This window comes from Melopsittacus undulatus, chromosome 9 (genome assembly GCF_012275295.1).
Source record: "Melopsittacus undulatus isolate bMelUnd1 chromosome 9, bMelUnd1.mat.Z, whole genome shotgun sequence".
Lineage (NCBI taxonomy): Eukaryota > Metazoa > Chordata > Aves > Psittaciformes > Psittaculidae > Melopsittacus > Melopsittacus undulatus.
The window spans coordinates 42,336,175-42,354,939 of record NC_047535.1 but is presented as its reverse complement, the minus strand read 5'-3'; the positions used below and the strand labels follow the sequence as shown (position 1 = coordinate 42,354,939).

Here is an 18,765-nt window from a genome sequence, read left to right as displayed (position 1 = left end):
CTACTAAAGAACTGAGACAAGTAATAGTTGCTTGGATTCTGCAGTCTCCAGCTATTCTCAGCTGTCTCAAATTAAATACCTCTTCAGTCTGTTGAAAGTCTGTCCTTGTGTCTTGAATACATTCAGTAAATTTGTGCCAGAAACTTGGGTATTAACTCACTACATCTCTCTGTTGGGCCCTCTGGGCAGATGGACCTATTCAAGGACAGCTAGTTTGGTGTTTCTGACCCCCTTACATTCCAGGTATAGGATTCCAGGTATAGGACTGTATTCTTAGTTCTGAGAGCTGGCTACAGGAGCTCAGAAGAGTCTCCCCCTTAGCACACATGCCTTCAGAAGAACTGGACTGCATACAGTACAACATATCTTTTGTAGTCAGGTCTTCTGGATAAGGACAATATGTGAGCCAAAACTGAGCACCTCAAAATCTTTCCTTTAAACTTTCTGCCTTCACACCGTCAGGCTTAAAAAAATCTGGACAATGGCAGTGAAGAAAGAATGCATCACAGTGAATACACTCAGGGTAAAGAGCCACAGTGAGAGCAACATATAGCAAGGTGACAAAAATGTAAAAACATATTTTAAACTGTGCTAGACAAACAAGTTATCTTGCCAAGTTAACTTTGACTGCAGTTCTAGAGGAAAACACTGCTTCAGTGCCTGCAAGAGATTAAGTAACATGTGTCTGTGTAACTGAAAAGCCTAGGAAAAGAGGGGGAAGAAAAAAGGGAATTCTGTAGTTCCCAGCATTTATTCTGATTGTTTCATTTGCGGGGGTGGGGGAGTGAGGTATGGGGAAAGATAGAGATACTGAAGTAAATTCACCATAGTTTTGAATTGCAGAATTAAGTTAATTTTGATTTTCCAGAATTATTAGGGGCATCAGGATCAGAATTCATTAATAGATTAATCCCAGGGAAATGTCACAAATCAACACAATTTTTAATCATTCCAAGCCTGATTTTTCAACTAAAAAAGCCTCAGCCAAGCAAAACTGTAGCCAACTCGAATTGTAATCTGGGAACTGAAACTGACATTTCAGGAGGCAGAGGAGAGCCACGCAGAGGAGAACATTTCCACTCAGCCTCATGTACCAGCAGTTCAGCTGTTTCTCTCTCTCTGGACATATTCTGCTTAAGCACTGGGTGAACCTCTGAAATGCAGGAAAATGCAGTTCACTTGATGTTTCCCCAGAATGCCAGGGAAAAAAGTCCAGGTAGAAGGTCATGGTTAGTTTAGAATTCCAGGAGCTCCATTTGTTTTCCTGGTAAGGCTGCAGGGTAGTTGAATCTCAAATTCAGTAAGTGCTTTTAGGTCCAAAGGGAGTCCATACTGGAAGGGCAACTTTTCAGTAATACTAAGAGGTTTCTTAGTAGTATCAGTTCCTTTTCTATGTCTCTAGATCTCTGAAAACATAGGAAAGGCTGCCAAACCTCCCTGCCCTTCTGATAGGGAGGTATTTATGCATACGCAGGTTGCAGGAGCTCAAGAACTTTAAAACCCAAGAGGCTGGGCACTGCTTTGTTCAGGACTGGTCTCTGTGAGGGGGAGAGAAGCATTTCAGACACAGTTTCCCTTACACTGCCCAAGGTCACTGAATCTTTCAGCACCAGCACTAAGAACTACTATTACAATGATGCAAGAAAAAGCATTTTTCAGTGTTTTCCTACCCCATGACCAAATGGCAGGATGAGCCTATGCTGGCCTAAGAGCAACTGACAGCTCAGTTCTCAGCTTGTGTTTCAAAGGATCTACTGTCTAAACTCCTTTTCATAGTAGCAGAACTATTTTGGGGATCTTAGCCTAAGGCTAAGACACATCTAACATAAACGGCCACAGCTTCAGAAAGTCTCCGTGGGAGAGATTTAGGCCAGGACTGACCATCCATGAAACATCCCTCAAAAGTGAAGGACATTTTGGTTGATAACAATAAAGGTTGTATAATCTGTACAAATTCCTTTGTGGCTCTGGCTGCAAAATAGTTGGAGTAATGCTGACGGCAGTAAGAGAGGAGTTTCTTCAGTCTCACTCAAGTAAAAAAGTACTTTCTCCTTGTTTTTGGGTTGTTGTTTGTTGTTATTGGTTGGTTGGTTGTTTTTTTGAACAGGGAATATTACTATTGTCATCTAGACAGCTTTCCTTCTGATCCTAGCTGTACTGCATTTTACCCCTGGTTTGCTCCCAGACCTGACTGCACGGCATTGAAAAAGCAGGTGATCCTGCTATACAGGGAAATGACAACTACCCTTCCATCTTGAGTCCTGCAGAGCAGCATGGTGTTCATTATGTTGAATTTACTGTATTTTCCACAGAAAATATGAAAAAACAAGCTGGCAATAAAATGAAAACAGACCACAAAGACTCTGGTTCGAAGTTTGAGTGAATAGATTACACCGCCAAAAATAAAGAAAGAATAATCAGAAACATACCCCTGATCTCTGATCTATGATATGTGCCATTTCATCAGTTTCTTTCTGTGAAATGTACCATCTTTTTCTAATTGGAGTTGTTGTCCTGAAAACAGGGTCCATCTTCCAGTGTGCAACAACCAATTCACATACAGAGCTGAAGCATTTGTTTACCCTGAGTTTGAGCACAAAAGAGGTGTGAGGTGGTATCCCCAGAGCTGGCACCCACCCCATGCAAAATTCACAGATTTAGACAATTCAGTTCAGGTTAGTAACTCCTCAGAACCCTCTCACCACTTAAAGATCTGTCAGTTAATTTAAGTAAGATCATATCACTACTATCCTTGCTACACGTGCACAGGCAAGGGATATTTTGACCTGAAGGCATGATTTTTAGTATTATAATGAGGACAGTTGATCTGAAGGACACCCTAATCATGTTGTGCTGACATGTTGAAGTTGTATCGTGATGGTGTCCATGTGTTTCCAGAATTTGTACCTTTGAGGATCTGAGCAGCTGTTTATGATTTGGCTTTCTTCAGTGATATCCAGTGGTAGGACAAGGGGCAATGGGTGTAAACTGGAGCATAGGAGGTTCCACGTTAACATCAGGAAGAACTTCTTTACTGTGAGAGTGACAGAGCACTGGAACAGGTTGCCCAGGGGGGTTGTGGAGTCTCCTACATTGGAGATATTCGAGGCCTGCCTGGACAAGTTCCTGTGTGATATACTCTAGGTTACCCTGCTCTTGCAGGGGGGTTGGACTGGATGATCTTTTGAGGTCCCTTCCAACCCTTGGGATTCTGGGATTCTGTGATTCTGTGACTGCCCTGGTAATTCAGTCTAATACCGGAAACCGAGTGAGAGCAAACATTTTCCAAAAGGGAAAAATTCATAAAGAGTTCTATGTGGACAATAAACTGTTCTGAGAGAGTTTAATGGAAACTCCTGTATGCTGTAGCCTAAGATATAGAAAACCCAGTCTCTGCTTCCCCGAGGTCTGGTTTTCGTCCCAGATAATTTTTTCATTTAAGTGATAAGTAAATGCATTGTTTAGGGCAGAGAAGAGTGTACCTGCTGCAAAACATCTTGCTATACCATACCATATAGGGCCAGACAAGATCTTTTCAGAATGGTTAGCATTACCTCTTGACCTTTTACAACCTTTTTTGCCAGTGGCTTCAAGACCACAGTTTGTTAACTAACTCCTATCTGCAAAGGGGTTTTTGTGCGCCATCAGTGATTTCCCCATGTCAGTTATGTAGCCAACCCACTGGGAGTGTGTGCATCACTCAGGTTACCACATCCGGATCAAAACAGTATTTTTTTACTTTCCCACATTGCTTTAGCCTCTTTGATGGACTTGGCTGTTTTGTGGTAAATGTAGAATGCAGATCTTAGAGCTTGAATTTGAAAGGAACAGGCTGAAAGGTTTACAATATTTCATCCTGAAAATGTCAAATATCACCTTGGGGCCCCACCCAAATCAAAATTCTTGGGTTTAAAATTAGCACCTGGACTTCATCCCATAAATCACCTCATTATGGCTTTTTCCCCCCATAAAATTTATTTTGGGATCCATTAATAGTTCAGAATCTTAAAATCATTTATCAAACCTCAGAAAGCCCAACAGAATCTAACCAGATTATTGTTCTGATGTATTGTAAGTTGAAACCAGTACTGTATACATGTATGCAATCCTGCACAGTCGCTATTGGTTTGTTCTTCTGCAGAGTTGGTAGGCTGGGATGCAGTTTGACACCTTATGAGGATACACTGTTCCTATATCTCTCCCTTAACTCCCTTCTAACCTCAGCATGATTCTCAGCCTGAGGCACATGTCAAATGAAGAGTTTATGACAAGTTACTGTGAGGCTAATTGTCTGATCACAGGACATAAATATGTCAAGCACTGGTGAGATCTCTTTGCCAGCTGCTACTGAAGGTACTCACACTGCATACTTGGACACATTTATACTGCTGGATCTGAAAGACTGATGTTACTGCATCGAAAGGGACCCGTTAAAGCCATAGAAGCATCTTTTCCACTTTAGAAATGGCCATTACAGGTCATGGGTGTCTACTGCTCTAATACCACTTTTGAAATTCCATGTTCTGCCTTTATTTCCCCATGCGTCTGACCAACTGTTTGGTTGAAATTGAAATCAATAATGCTATGACAATGCTTAGAGATCATTTTCTTATTTGGACTCATTGGTGTATTGGTAGTGTTCCTGCTTCTTCTCCTAATTTAAGACTAAAATATGCCTCTTTAGAAGGAAGAAAAGAAAAACTGAAAACTGGCATTACCTGCTTTGGAAGCACCATTTTCTCTGTTATCTAAAGTTGTGTCTTTCCTGACACAACTCTGAACAGCTTATAAAAAAGTCCAAGGATGTTTCCCACCACAAAGCCAAGCCCTCTCTCTTCCACCAGTTCTTCTGTCTTTTGGAACTGGGTGCCAAAAATTCAGATTTCTATTAATAAGTAGATCACAAAAAAATCTGGCTGCAGCAAATGATTATTAACTCAAGTTCAGCTCTGTGTTTGCATTTCACTGACACCATTTCCAAGCTGCTATTCTCCTTTGAGTTTTCACTTCTATTACCAATCAAGAATTATGTTAAGCTGGATCTTCTGAAAGGCTTATAATGAGATGGATCCATTTGCTGCTGTAAGGATCACATTTGCCTAACTGACACCTAATCACATCTCAGTCCGGGCTAGATTCCAGAATCAGTAGTGTAGTCCCAGCTGTATCATATGTGCAAAAAGTACAGAGCGGCTGCTGTATTGTACAAATCTGAAGACACTAAGGAACAGGACTTGCCAAAATATTCTAGTTCTGTGGTTCTTAGTGTAGTCAATAACCTCCTCGTGCAGCCATGAAACACATCTAGAGCCGGGGTTTACCTATTTAAAACTTTAAACCTATATTATGGTTGTAGGACAGCAGAAGCAGTCCGCCAACACTAAGCATCACCAGGAGAGCCCACACTGCATTAGAAACATGCCTTTGTTCTGCCTAGCTCCATTTGCAAAACTCCCACATGTGATTCGTGCAGACCAGTGTCCAAAGCCCTCAGTCTTACTTGCTTTTTAAACATGACATTACTCATTTCTTTTACAGAAATGACAGCCAAAGCACAAAGTTGTTAAGAAACATGCTGAAGATAATGACAAAGAATGTGCAGTAGGGCAGGGGCTTCAGCTTTGCTTCCCAGATAGTGGTTGCTCCACAAAGGTGTACTTCTCACACTGAGAGGACTAGCTGAAGGTCACTTCTTACAGGAGAGATCTTCTCCTTATTAATGCAGTCCTATGTCCTGGCTTATTCTGTCACTGATTTATGAGAGGAATAAGTCTTTCAGGGGGGTCAGAGTGAAATGAGAGGGTCTTATTCTGCTCAAAGATCACACGTATAAATATCAAGTGACTCCACTAAAGTCAGGGTAAATTCCTCCTAGTTTTTCACCACTGTATCCAAACTCAGACTGTCACTAAGATGAATATTTTATAGAGGGCAATATAGTATAATACAGGGCAAAAGTGCTGGGCAGTTTCACTGTCAGAGGCCATTTGTGTTGTGACTAGGGGTTGCTCAGCAAATCACTTGAAACCCATCCTGATAATTAGTAGGTATTTTCTTTGCTATCTTCTGTCCCTTGACAGATGTGCAATATGGCAGTTTCAACATGATGGAGATGTATGGCCTGCACGGTCTGGGAAGGAAGAAGAGTTTCACAGCAGAAAACAGAGACTTTTGTCAGTGCCAAGCACTTGGGTTTTTTTTTGCCCCTCTCAGTTCAGGTCTCCAAGCATTGCAAGGATTCAGCATAGCAAAAGGTTGCCAGAGGTGGGGACCAGTAGTGTGCTGGAGAACAACAGGGCTGTGATTTAGCAAGGGAAAGAAGAAAAAGAGAAGCATAAGAAGAGCTGTGCTCATTCCTTAAGGAAAACTTCTGCTGGTGCTGTTGGACAGCAAAGTCCTAGGTGCCTGTGAAGCTAATGATTTAATGAAAGTAAAAGCTCTGTGGTGGCTGACATGCAATATAAATAATGTCCTCAAAGGAGTCTATAAAAGGCAGAACTACCTTTAATAACCTATTATGTATTATCCGCTGCCCCCTTGTACCTTCTGGCATGGTGGGTCACGGGGTGCAGTCCAGCCGAGCATCAGTCCCTGCTAGTTCATTGCCAGGTCATCTCTGGGGAGGAAGTGTTCCCTGTTTACAGAAAATGCAGGACAAGGGCCAGAGCACCAGGCTGAGCACAAGCTGAGGCAGCCACAGGTCATGGAGGGGGTGCCACTTGTCCAAGGCCCGAGGCCACTGTGTTGTGTTTTCAGGCATGTCCAGCTTTTACTGTTGCTTTGTTTTTCTAGTGGTTTTAAGCCACAGGGCTGGGGAGGGGAATTGTACACCCAGAGTACATGAGGCTGAGCCTGAAACATGGACTGGCTGTGCAGGTTTGCGCAGGAGCCTTAAGCAAGAGCAGCCCATCCATCTCAGCACACCTGGGACATGGCTGGTAAAAATTCACTGTCAGGCTTTCTCTTATCCCTCCTCTGCTTATCCTGACCCAGGCTGGGCCAGAAGACATTCCCTGAAAGGCAGCCCAAATCCCTGCTTGGTCCTTACTTCCTGCCTTCCCTTCCAGAGCAAGACCTGCCCCAGCTCCATTGCTCTGTGAACACCTCCAGGAACAGTGGTTGAAGGTGGGAGAGTTTTGTCTCTAAAGCTGTTGAGAACTGAGCACAAGCTTTCTGCACCTGACCAGAACTCCTAGTACCTGCTACTATATCCTGCACCACACCAATGCAAGAAAGAGCAACATTCAAATTGAAATGTTTGTGGTGTGAGGAAGAATTTTCTGGCCTTGGAAGCCTAACAGCTTTGCCTTGGAGTGTAAAACGTGATTATCCCTGTGTTACCTTGCCTTGTCAGGCTATGTATGTTACTAGCAGACATGTCTTTCGTTCCTTTTTCAGACTTCAGCTGTGATATTTGTCTTGATGATCTGCTGTAGGAAGGATCTGATTGGCTAAACTACACTGCACTAATAGGTTATTGGCTTTAAATGCATTTGGACTTTAATTTCCTTCAGTAATGAGCCTTTCTTTTGCAGAAAGACTAAAAAACCCACCCTAATTTACAAACAGATACAAGAAATAAATAATCAGTTTTAATAAAACAGGGTCATTCAGCACCCCCTGCCTCTCCCAGTTACCATCATTGCACTGAGTTCATGTGATTTTAATTTTTTTGCAATAAAAATGTCACTGTCTGAAAAAGACAGAACTTGAACACTCTGCTGGCCCTGTGACTTGAAAGAAAGCCAGGGATGGGGATATTGCATGTAGAAAAAAGATGCATTCAATCCATTTGGTCCAGTAATAGAGAGGTTTTTGGAGGGCTGTGTGTGGTCTTTTTCTCCTTCCCCTCTGGATGGAGGTGATTTTATGTACGTGGGCTTTGCATAACCCATCCGTGTTCAGGTGAGATTCTGGTCTCTCCCTTGTACCCACTATATCTATATCCACTTACAAGCTAAGATACCTATGACACAGGAATCAGAATGGGCAGAGGCTGGAGTCTGTGGATGGGAAGGTTATAGCAGCAATTTACTAGCCCTCTGTAAAATAAACATATTCAATTCTATGTGTTGATCTCATCATCACTCAGATGGCTTGAGGGAGGTTGTACTTGTAGAGGACAAACCCCACAGAGAGAAAAACTGTCGGTACCTTCCTAGGTAGTTCCTACAGACCTTTGTTGCTGACCCAGGTCAAATAATTGCCAAGACAATCACCAGCATAGACAGAAAAGTATTTAGGGTTAAAACTGACATTTGTTTCAGAGCTTTGGTGGATCTAGACCTAACTGAACTCAACACCACTGCCTCTGTCTAGCAAAGAATTGAAAGAATTGTCTTTTAGCAATATAGAACTGTGGTTTCACTAATGAACAGATGAAACATCCTAAGGAAAAAGCCTTTATATCCCCACAGAAGGCAGTGCAGAAGTGCCAAGAAACCAGACAGTTCACTTACTTCCTTTTGCCACTGTGTGAAAGCAGTGAATATGGTGAGCCATGTGTTGATAATTACTGGTAACACCAGCTTTTAATAGTAGTTGTTCCACTGTAGGAATGGGACCAAGGATGTGGTTTAGCTTCTTCTACTGCTTTCTTCATCTTGTGGTGACAGTTTGGATTAAATACTGCTTTGATCTTTACTTGCAGGCACTTTTGAAACCATAAGAAATTTCCAGGAATTAAATCAGGGGGCTCTTTGGCCCTTCAAGTATGTTGGTGGTAGATAAGTTGCATTATCTCTATCCTGGGTTCAGCAGTAGCAGTCATTTTTCTCCTTCTTAGTAGCTGGTGCAGTGCTGTGTTTTTGACTTTCTGCCTGCGAACAATGCTGATAACACCGCTGTTTTTAGTCGTTGCTCAGTAATGTTTACTCTGAGCAAGGACTTTCTCCGTGTCATGCTCTGACAGGGAGAAGAGGAAGCCAGGAGAAAGCAGAGACAGGACACCTGACCCAAACTAACCAAAGAGGTATTCCATACCACAGCATGTCATGCCCAATATATAAACTGGGGGCAGTTACCCGGAAGGGCTAGATAACTGCTCGGGTTGGGCTGGGTATCGGTCGGCAGGTGGTGAGCAGCTGTATTCTCTCCTCTTGTTATTTCCTTTATCATTATCTTTATTGGTGGTAGCAGCAGTGGTTTCGTTTTATACCTTAGTTACTGGACTGCTCTTATTTCAACCCATGGGAGTTACATTCTTTCAGTTCTCCTCTCCATCCCTAAGGGAGCAGGGGAAGGAAGGGGGGAGCCAGCAGCTGCATGGTTCTGGATTGCCAGCTAGGCTTAAACCACAACAATCTCATTTGCAGTTTGCATCAGATGCAAAGAAAAAAAATATCAGGATCTCTAGAAAGAGAAATGTTCTGTCTTTTTTTTTTTCTTTTTTTCTGTTCTCCTCCCCAGATCCTATTAAAGACAGCGTCAAATGTTCTCTCTTTCTCTGTCCTGGCAATTGCCTCTCTGGTACTCCCACCAAAGTGGAAGTGGCAGGGAGATAATCCAGTTGTCATTTACTGGTTGCTGCCACAGTGGTTATAAAACCTGAACACACTCTGGGCTCTGTTTCTGGAAGTTGTTCAGCAATATATCCTTTGCCTGACTTCTTAAGTGTTAATAGCTTGGATCATCTTTTATGCTGGATATACCTTAGGAGACAATCCTGTTTGGTTCAAATATGAACACAGCACAGGTTTCATATATGCTTGTTCATACTGTTCTTTACACTGAAAGTATTGAAGAGCTGAAACCTACTTCCAAAAGCAACCAGTGTACTCCAAGGAAGCTTATTGCAGCTGGCTTGTGATGGTGTGTTACACTCTTGTGATTACTGATAAGCCACACAGTCTTTTTCTCCAGAAAGTGCACTTTGTTATGCTGGAATTTTAGAAGTCCCCTGTCCCTGAAGGAGGTGCTTGGGAGCTGGGATGGGGGAATCTGGATGTCCACATCACACCTGCTTTGCCCTGGAGATGGCCTCAGTCACAGGAGTCTCCCACTGCCCTGCTCCCTCCCATATGATTGACATGGTGGGAACCCCTGTGGCACTAGAAGTGCATATCTGAACACTACACAACTACTTGCTGCTTCAGGAAGGTGCTGAGTTGCTCTTGACTAACCAACAAATTTCTAGCACAGTTACACTGTCTAAGTAGATTCAGCTGCATGGCAGAAATATGTTGTGTGTTACAACACACACCATCATACCTTCTAGACACTGTAATGGATCTACTCCACTGGCATTTGAAGGGACATTGCCAGCACATCTTAGCAACCTAACCAGCTGCCTTTCCGACCAGCCACTGGATGGAATGGATGGGTACTCCACTGTATCATAGAGCATAACTGAGAGTTCCAGGGATACATTAATAAAAACACCTTACAGGAAAGAGCACTCCTCCTCTCCCCTCATGATCACTGCTGGAGCCCAGGCCATGAAGCAAAAGGCAGGTGAGATTTATAAGCCTTTCTTTAGGATGCATCACTTCATGCTCAGATTCATTGAAACAAACTGCAGGTAATCTGATCCTTATCAGTGCAGAGGACTTGAGTCACGCAGTGGAATTGACAGACCTTAGGTTTAGATTTCCATATATCCAGCAACTGAGCTGTTTTGGGGCCGGTGTGTGTGTGTGTGTGTGTTGGTGTTCTTTTTTCTTTTGAGGCACTAAGGGAAGAGACAAGATGTCACCTGTGTGTGGCCAAGCAATGAGCATACAGCCAAGCGTCCTTATATGAACAAAAATACATGGTTTTCCTAGACCTTAATTATAGTAACCCTGGCTGGGTATTTCTGCCACTGTTAAATCCCCCAGTCAAACTCTTATATCTCACTAATGCTGGCTGAATAAAAATCATAAAGAATTCATGTGATCACTACCAAGGAAAGGGGGAGAATTTGCTAGGTCATTTGAAGGATAGGTGTGGAATTAAAAGAAGGGCAAGTATCTCTTTGAGAATTGCACATTCAAGCTAGATAAAATACTGTATTTGCCAGTCTGTGAGTCATGTTCTATGAGCTCTCACACCTGCTTTGTATCTCCACAGTGCTCTCTCACTTCCCATGCACAGACCCTCTGTGCTCAGGCTTGTCCAAACCTGTGCTACAGAAGGATCATACATAGTAGAGACTTGTGTCTTTATTTCATTAACAAAAAATCAACAAAATTAACAAAAAGTAGCTAGAGCTATTACAGTGGTCAGCTCAGCTTCTCTCTCCTTGATGGCTTCATCCTGTGCTCAGTAAAACATCCTTTTCCTCTGAGGTCAAATGCAAATATCACTATAGAAGCAGAATAACCAGAGAGTCTGTATATGCCAGAACACCTTTTCTGGATGCTCACAACACATGCTCACAGTGAAGGTAACTAGTAGAGCGCATCTATGCAGTTTCTCCCTACTCCATACCTATCAGCAGCTCTGCTAATTATAATGTAACTGGTGCTAAATAAAAGAGTTGCAGTTGTCATCCTGCATTTATTCAGTCCATTTAAGATTAGAAAGTCCATTGCTTCCTTTGTGGTGCTAGCTAACTCTTGGAATGATTACAGACAACTGCTGGAGGAGCAGCAGGTAATGAATATGCAATGTGCTCTCATTCAGCCATACTGTTGCTACAGGGAAGAGAATTAGCTGCAGATTACCATGTCCATTCAGGTACTGCCAACTCTGGGACTATTTCTCCCCTTATTCTCCACACCTGCACTTTTATGAGCATCTTCCATTGCATTGAAGTTTATTTCTTGCAGAAAGTTTATTTAGCAGGGCTTCTAAAGAACTAAAGAAAAATATCAATTAGCAGAATAAAATATAAGGTTTTGAATTATTTATGACTCCTATATTGCTATATATAGAGATTATATATGCATATTTATTTAATTTTGAATTATATTCTATATAACTACAATGGTTAATTCTATAGAAAATCTTAGCCTTATTGGTATAGTTTAAGGTAATGCATTTGTCATGGTTTCATCTTATTGGTGACACTATTATCTTAATAAAGCAGTTTACTTTTCTGTTCTCAAATACCTGCTCAGAAGATTTCTCCAATAGTGGCAGTTTACCAACATCAAAAGCAATCTACATAATCTCTTTCAAAGTGCCAAAACATGTCCAGGTGGTTTTCACAGGGTTCATAAGAGACTTAATGTGCGGTGATGGTAATTGCTTGGGCATACCTGAAAAGTTTGCTCTGTGGCTAAGACCTTGCCCTGCATTACTCTCTCTATCATCCTTTTATAAAATCTACCAAAACCTGTTGTGCCTCAGAAGTCATCATCTGCTACCTATCCCTCCATCCTTGTTGATTTCCTCCAGGCACCTGGCAGTGGGATTAGTGAAGACAGAGCTACCCAGGGCACTGTCACCTGGTGACCAGTTCCTGGGAACAGTTCAAGTCTTCAGGAGCTAGGAATATATGGAGACCACAAGAGTGAAGACAAAAAATGGATGAAAGGATGTGAATTCATTGGAGTAAAACATGTTGGGTATCAGGAGAGGTGTTCTGCACAGGAGCTCTAGGACAATAAGGAACAGTCCCAGAAGTGAAGACCTGAGTGCTGCTGGAGTGGCTGGAGAAGGGCAGATTGGAGTGGATGGTACAAACATGTCTGTGCCTATCCCATGTGCAAATGAGACCCATAACATTTTGGGAACTCTCTTTAAACACAAAGCAGTGCCACTGGACTGCAGGACTACTATAAATTAAGCCCATGTATCAGTTCTGCAATATTGCAGGTTTTGCTACTCTATGAGCCTTTGATAATACCATTCACAATTATTATTGCTCTTATATACGAGAAGTTCTTCCCAAATTATAATGTGTTCTTACATTAACAGAATGCAATAATTTACCAGAGAGAAAGATAAGGAGAGGGTGACTCAATTTCACATCTGGTGGGTCAAACAATTACACATTGCAGAAAGGCTGTGTAAGGAGAAAGGCTGGCTAAACTACTAATAAGCCTCCTGAGCTGCTCCTGTGTCTGCCTTGTTCTTGCTTTCACTTGTGCTGAGGTCCCTTTGCTGTTGTGGCCATGCAGGCTTCTGGAAGTGCTGTCATACTGCCTATACTGAAAACCTGCAGTTAGGAATAACGAACAAGAGCAGACACTGGTGCTCCCCAGCTCTCCACCTGGCCGCGCCAAATACACTGGCCAGCTTGTGAGAGCTCCTCACTCTGCAGGAGGGAAGCACTGGTGCCATAAAAGAAAGGCTGCAGCCCGCACCTACACGGGAGACAGAGAGACCTGTCTGTAGCTTGGGGTGAATACACATACTCAGGGAGTTCCCTCTCCTCTTTCCCTCCTTTCTCCTTTCTCCTTTCTCCTTCTTCCTTTAGCTTTTCCTTTCCTTTTCCTTTCCCTTTCCTTTCACTTTCCCTTTCCCTTTCCTTTCGCTTTCACTTTCCCTTTCCTTTCCTCTCCACTCCTCTTCTTTTCCTCTCCCTTTCCCTTTTATTTCCTTTCTCTCTTTCTTTCCTTTTCCCTTTCACTTCCAAAATCAAAAGTGAGTCTGCTCAGTGGCCCTGGGAGTCTCTGTCTTCATTGCACTCTCACTTACCTTAACCTGTCTTTGCCCAGCCTCCTGTCTCTCTAGCACTGGCTTTGAAGCTTTGTTATTTTTGTTCACATCTGGGGTCCCCAAGAGGAGATTAGATGAGACAGAGCTCCGAAAGCAAATTAATAATGTTTCAAAGGAAATGAGAACTAAAGAAATCATATTGTTTGTAACCGATTGCTACAGTATCTGTATTTCATTTTTAATGAGCACTGAGACATTAGTATGATTTTATTACATCCATTTTGAGGGGTTGACTAGGGAGAAACAAAGCAGTTATCTGGGCTTTTTTTCCTGACTAAGCCAGAATATTAATCCTTTAGAGAAGCTTGAACAAGTTCAGTTCAGTTCCCACTGCCATTGCTCCCTTCAGATCCTTCTACCTGCCTAAATGGTTGCTGTTGAACCTGGTAGAAAAAAAAAACAAAACAACAAAGCTTGAGAAATCTTGCTATCTATCCATGCCTAGCAGTTCTGCAAGGATTCCCTGCCCTCTGACTGGTTACCTCTGGGCAATTGTGCATTGCTTATTTCTGAGCAGTAGCAAGTGCTTGGGAGTAACACCAGTGAACCTGTTTGTCTCTGCAGTGCCTACACTGAGCCCTACAAGGTGTGCCCAGTCTCTGTCATATCGATGGAGGCTGTCACATCAGATGAGGAGCAGAAGAGTTCAGAAGATGAGGAGAGCAGCCCTGGTGATCCCAGCCTCATCAACAAGGTAAAAGAGCAGAAAATGGGGAACGCATGAAACCTGCAGAGGGAGAAACATTTTGCAGAAGAACCTGGATTCTCAGGTCTCTCTGCTCTTTGCCTGGTGCTTGTTTAGAAATGTCAGAGCCAGCAGCAATTTACCCCTACAGTGTGTGGCAAAGCCAAAGAACTGCTGTCCTAAGCCAGACAATGGAGGCGATGTAGCCAGCAGGGAAGGCCTGACTTGAATGTCAGGAAAACATCTCACTTGGAGTTAGCTGCAATCTTCAGAATTTTAAAACTACACTGAATGAAATATTGACAAACACATTAAATGGACCAGTTCTGCATTAGCTGAAAAATGGAATAAATAATTTAATAGGTCTCAGCCATCTCAAAATTCTCTCATCATGGGAATATGCACTCATGTTCGGGTTTATTTTACTGACTTCTGATGAATAAAACACCTCTTAAACAAATAATGGAGAAAAACACAGAAATGTGACAACAGCCTAAGATCAAACAAGGCTATTTTAACCTCCAGTAAGCAGACTAACAATTCAGTTGTTAAAGAAATGGCATGAAGTAGTTTTAGGCACAAATTTATCTTTGTTTTTCAGAGATTTTGTGTACATATTCGTAAAACCTAGCATGAGCCTAACAATCTGTGTCTGAGTACAAGCATCCAGTGCATAGTCTGTTTAGTATGCATGATACAGATGGGTATGTTCTTCTAGTCTTCCAATTTGATCACAAGGAATGAAGGCTGCATAGGCTGCCTACACATCTCTCTGGCATTCATTTTGGCCTGGTCTCTCAGAGTCAGCACAACACAGCTGTAGCTTCCTGATTGTAGACAGCTTGTGTCTGATCACAGATGTGTCAGAGCCTTCAAAAGTCTGTGCAGACAGCCCTCCGAAACCAAACTCAATGGCTACATAAGAGTCAACTCTGTCAAGGAGAAGTGGAAGTATATTGTTTTTAGACAGATTGGGTCTCTTCAGCATTTTCAGAATGTGAAGCTTTATTTAGGGGCAGGTGTAGAGAGAGTGAAGTAGAAGCTTCCCCTCACCAGGACACCAGTTCTTGAGAACACAAAAAGAAACTGCAAGTGGAATGACAGTGAAGGGCAAATGAAAATGCTGTTATCTCAGGGAGAATAGCTTCCTTTGATTTCCCTGTGTGTCATATCACTTTAGGTCTACCATGAAAGGTGCTGAGCTGCCTCTGGTACCAGTGGAAAAGACCATGGTTTGATCTCCTTGCTGACATGAAACAAATTAAACAGTTGCAAGCATTTCTTTTCTTTTTTTTCCTCTAATAGTCAGAATTTTTTTGGTTGGTTGTTTTCACACTGGTTTTGAAAGCAAAAAGTTTTTAAATTTCTGATATTCCCTGTTATTTTTTTTTTCCAGTTCTATTAGCTAACAAACCATCAGCATTTATGGAGCATACACCTGTGTGTTACCCAAGCTGGTCAGGTTTCTTAGCATCTCTTAGTTGTGATGCCCGTGGAAAAGCGACAACAAAGTTGTGACTTGAGTTCAGAAGGGAAATGCGTGCAATCACTATGCACGTGGAAGCAAATTCAACTGCTAACATTAATTTTAGTGCCTTTTTTGTAGGGTTTTACTCCCACCACTAGGAAATGATGGTTTTCTAAATGTCTCCCTTACTGCATCTCATGCATTTTGATTGTTCTGTTGTGCTGGGGTAACCACGCAGTGCAGCTATGCTGCAGAAGGCAGCAGCACTTTGAGAACAAGGATGTGCTTCAGAGTCTAGCTGGAGGTATCCCTCCCACTCTTCAGATAAACACAGATTAAATGTCTGTAAATGCCTGACAGAGAATCAGACAGGTCTGGTTTGTTGGTTGGGTTTTGCTTCCCAAGATAACTGTCAGCAAGGATCACAGTACACAGGACCAGACTTCCACAAGCTCCTCGGGAGCTGTCTTAAAACAGGCTGTATTTCCAACATGGCTGATGAACTAGTGCATGTGGCTATTTACCCTGCTGAGATGCAGGCCAGGAAAGTAGATATTATCCGATCTGCCTATTATAAATTCTGGCTGTAGGAAGATTAGCTACTCTGCAATCTACTGCGCTCTAGCTACAGACTAGAAAGATGTTGGAGGAGCAATAATTTCATCCCAAATGACAGGCTGAGAGAGCTGGGCTTGTTCAGCCTGGAGAAAAGAAGGCTCCAAGGAGACCTTAGAGCACCTCCCAGTGCTCAAGGGGGCTACAAGAAACCTGGAGAGGGCTTTGGACCAGGGCCTGTAGGGACAGGCCAAGGGGAATGGCTTTAACCTGCCAGAGGGGAGATGGAGATGAGCTCTTAGGCAGAAGCTCTTCCCTGTGAGGGTGCTGAGGCGCTGGCACAGGGTGCCCAGAGAAGCTGTGGCTGCCCCATCCCTGGCAGTGTTCAAGGCCAGGTTGGACACAGGGGCTTGGAGCAGCTGCTCCAGTGGAAGGGGTCCCTGCCCATGGCAGGGGTTGGAGCTGGAGGAGCTTTAAGGTCCCTTCCAATACAAAAGAGTCTGGGACTCTATGATTCTATGCATAAGCCATTTGCTTAGAAAGCCAAGTCAGGGATTGTATGTGGACTTGTATGTGGAACGAAGAAGAGATCTAGAGATGAGAAGTGGCACTGAGACACCTTTGTGCATATTTGTTTTTGTAGCTTCACTAGGATAAGCATCACTTTGGACAGACAAAAGGGAAAATTCCGTGAAGGGTTCTGACATGAAGGATGCAATAGATTTAACTGTTGTCTTTCACTCATGCCAGCCACAGGACAGTGACACAGGAATCTTCCAAGGTGCCATGCAGCCCACAACGGTTTTCCTACCCTACTGCTCCTGCCTTCTTTTATTGTCTTCTCATGCAAATCTTCTGGGTTCCAAGGAACCTTCAGCTGCCCTGTCAAAACCTGTCTCTAAAATGACAAAGCACAAATAACTTGTCCAGTTTCCTGATGAAGTGATGTATCCCTTGCAGCAAAATCCTCAGGACAACACAGAATGGCCATACAACATGGAAGTGTTCAGAAGCACTGTCACTTGGGGAGAACTGAAAGGCATGTTGGTCTGGATGCCAAAAATAGTACCATGGATTTTGAAATGAGCTAATCTTGTTAAAACAACTGTTGGAGGCTGACCTACTAAGAGCTGAATTTGGATTTTATCAAGACACAAACATCCACAAAAAACCCCAGAACCTTCTGGGGCTTTATGGGTTTGATTTCTAATATAAACAATAGAAACTTAGTTTCCATTTAGTTTAAATAATGGAAACTTAGTTTAAATAATGGCATGAAACAGCCTAGATGATAGAATCTCCTCCCTGTGTTCAGATATATGATTTTCATTTGCATTGAGCTGGATTCTACCTGCTGCCTTTTGCTGTCATCAATGAATTCCATGAACCCCATGAACTCCAGCATGCTTCGTTTTTTCTCAGCTGCTTTCTTCTGCTTGCTGGAGGATCACAAGGCTTGCAGCTCACAGCAGAAATCCTCTGTTTCTTTTTAAGGTCCATTTTAATATGTAAACATAATTTAAAAAATAGCTTTGTACACATATTTCCTGGTATTGTTTCAACAGCTTGTCAACTCTGAATCCCTGCCCCATGGGGACCACATTCATACGAGTGTGGAGACACTGTCAGGGCCTGCTGGAACCCCTGTTCTGTGAACAGTTCAAATCATAGCCAATAATATATGTTGAGGTGTTTTTTACATTATAGGCATTATTTTAAAGATCAAAGAGAGGCTTTCATCTCTACTGTGTCACAGGAATTTTTATTACTAAAAACCTATTTGGAATGGAGCAGGTATAAAAATGTAAAACAGGAGGTGGGTTTTGCATTTCTGCCCATATTCCACTGGCAGTGCCTAGGCCTCGGAGAAGCTGAGCATTTGTCATCAGAAGTCACCTGGTGCTTTTGGTTCTCATGTATAAGACTAACAGTGAAAATTCTTTCTTTCTGGTTAAATAAGCACTTTATTTCCTTCTCTGCAGCCTGCTGACATATAATAACAGCCCAGAGAACTCAGATGCAGGGAACACTGTAGGTTTTCTTAACCTCTGTGATTCTACTTGGTTATACTATAAAAAGCAATGGTTTTTACACTACACTTTTTTTAAATCCTGCTAAGCTAATTTAGAAGAGCTCCTGAGCCATTTCTCATTCACATGTCTTTTATATATGTTCATTTAATTAAATCCTTCCCAGCTGATCAGAAGGTGACCCCATGGCTTTTCTGTACTGGGCTCTCAAGGTTATCTGATGGCATTTGAGCTGCCTGCAGAGAGGAAAACAAACAAACAAAAACCAAACAAAAAAAAACCCCCAAACACACACACAAAAACAACAACAAAGAATAGAATTAGGGATTCCAGTGAGAAACAAAAACCTTATCTCAAATAAACCAAGGATGTTCTCTCCAAGATCTCAGCCTTCACTCACTAGACAAATACTCAAAGTCCAGGATGTAGAGCCCCAGATT

The 18,765-nt window shown here is 42.5% G+C and overlaps 1 protein-coding gene across 1 annotated transcript in view; it reads left to right on the top strand.

The window, feature by feature from the left end:
* Positions 1 to 18,765, top strand: part of FGD5 (FYVE, RhoGEF and PH domain containing 5) — an 89,751-nt gene that overhangs the window by 17,943 nt on the left and 53,043 nt on the right. The window contains exon 3 of the mRNA XM_034066430.1: positions 14,152 to 14,281. Coding sequence (XP_033922321.1) covers positions 14,152 to 14,281 — 130 coding nt within the window. The remainder of the gene's footprint in view (positions 1 to 14,151; positions 14,282 to 18,765) is intronic.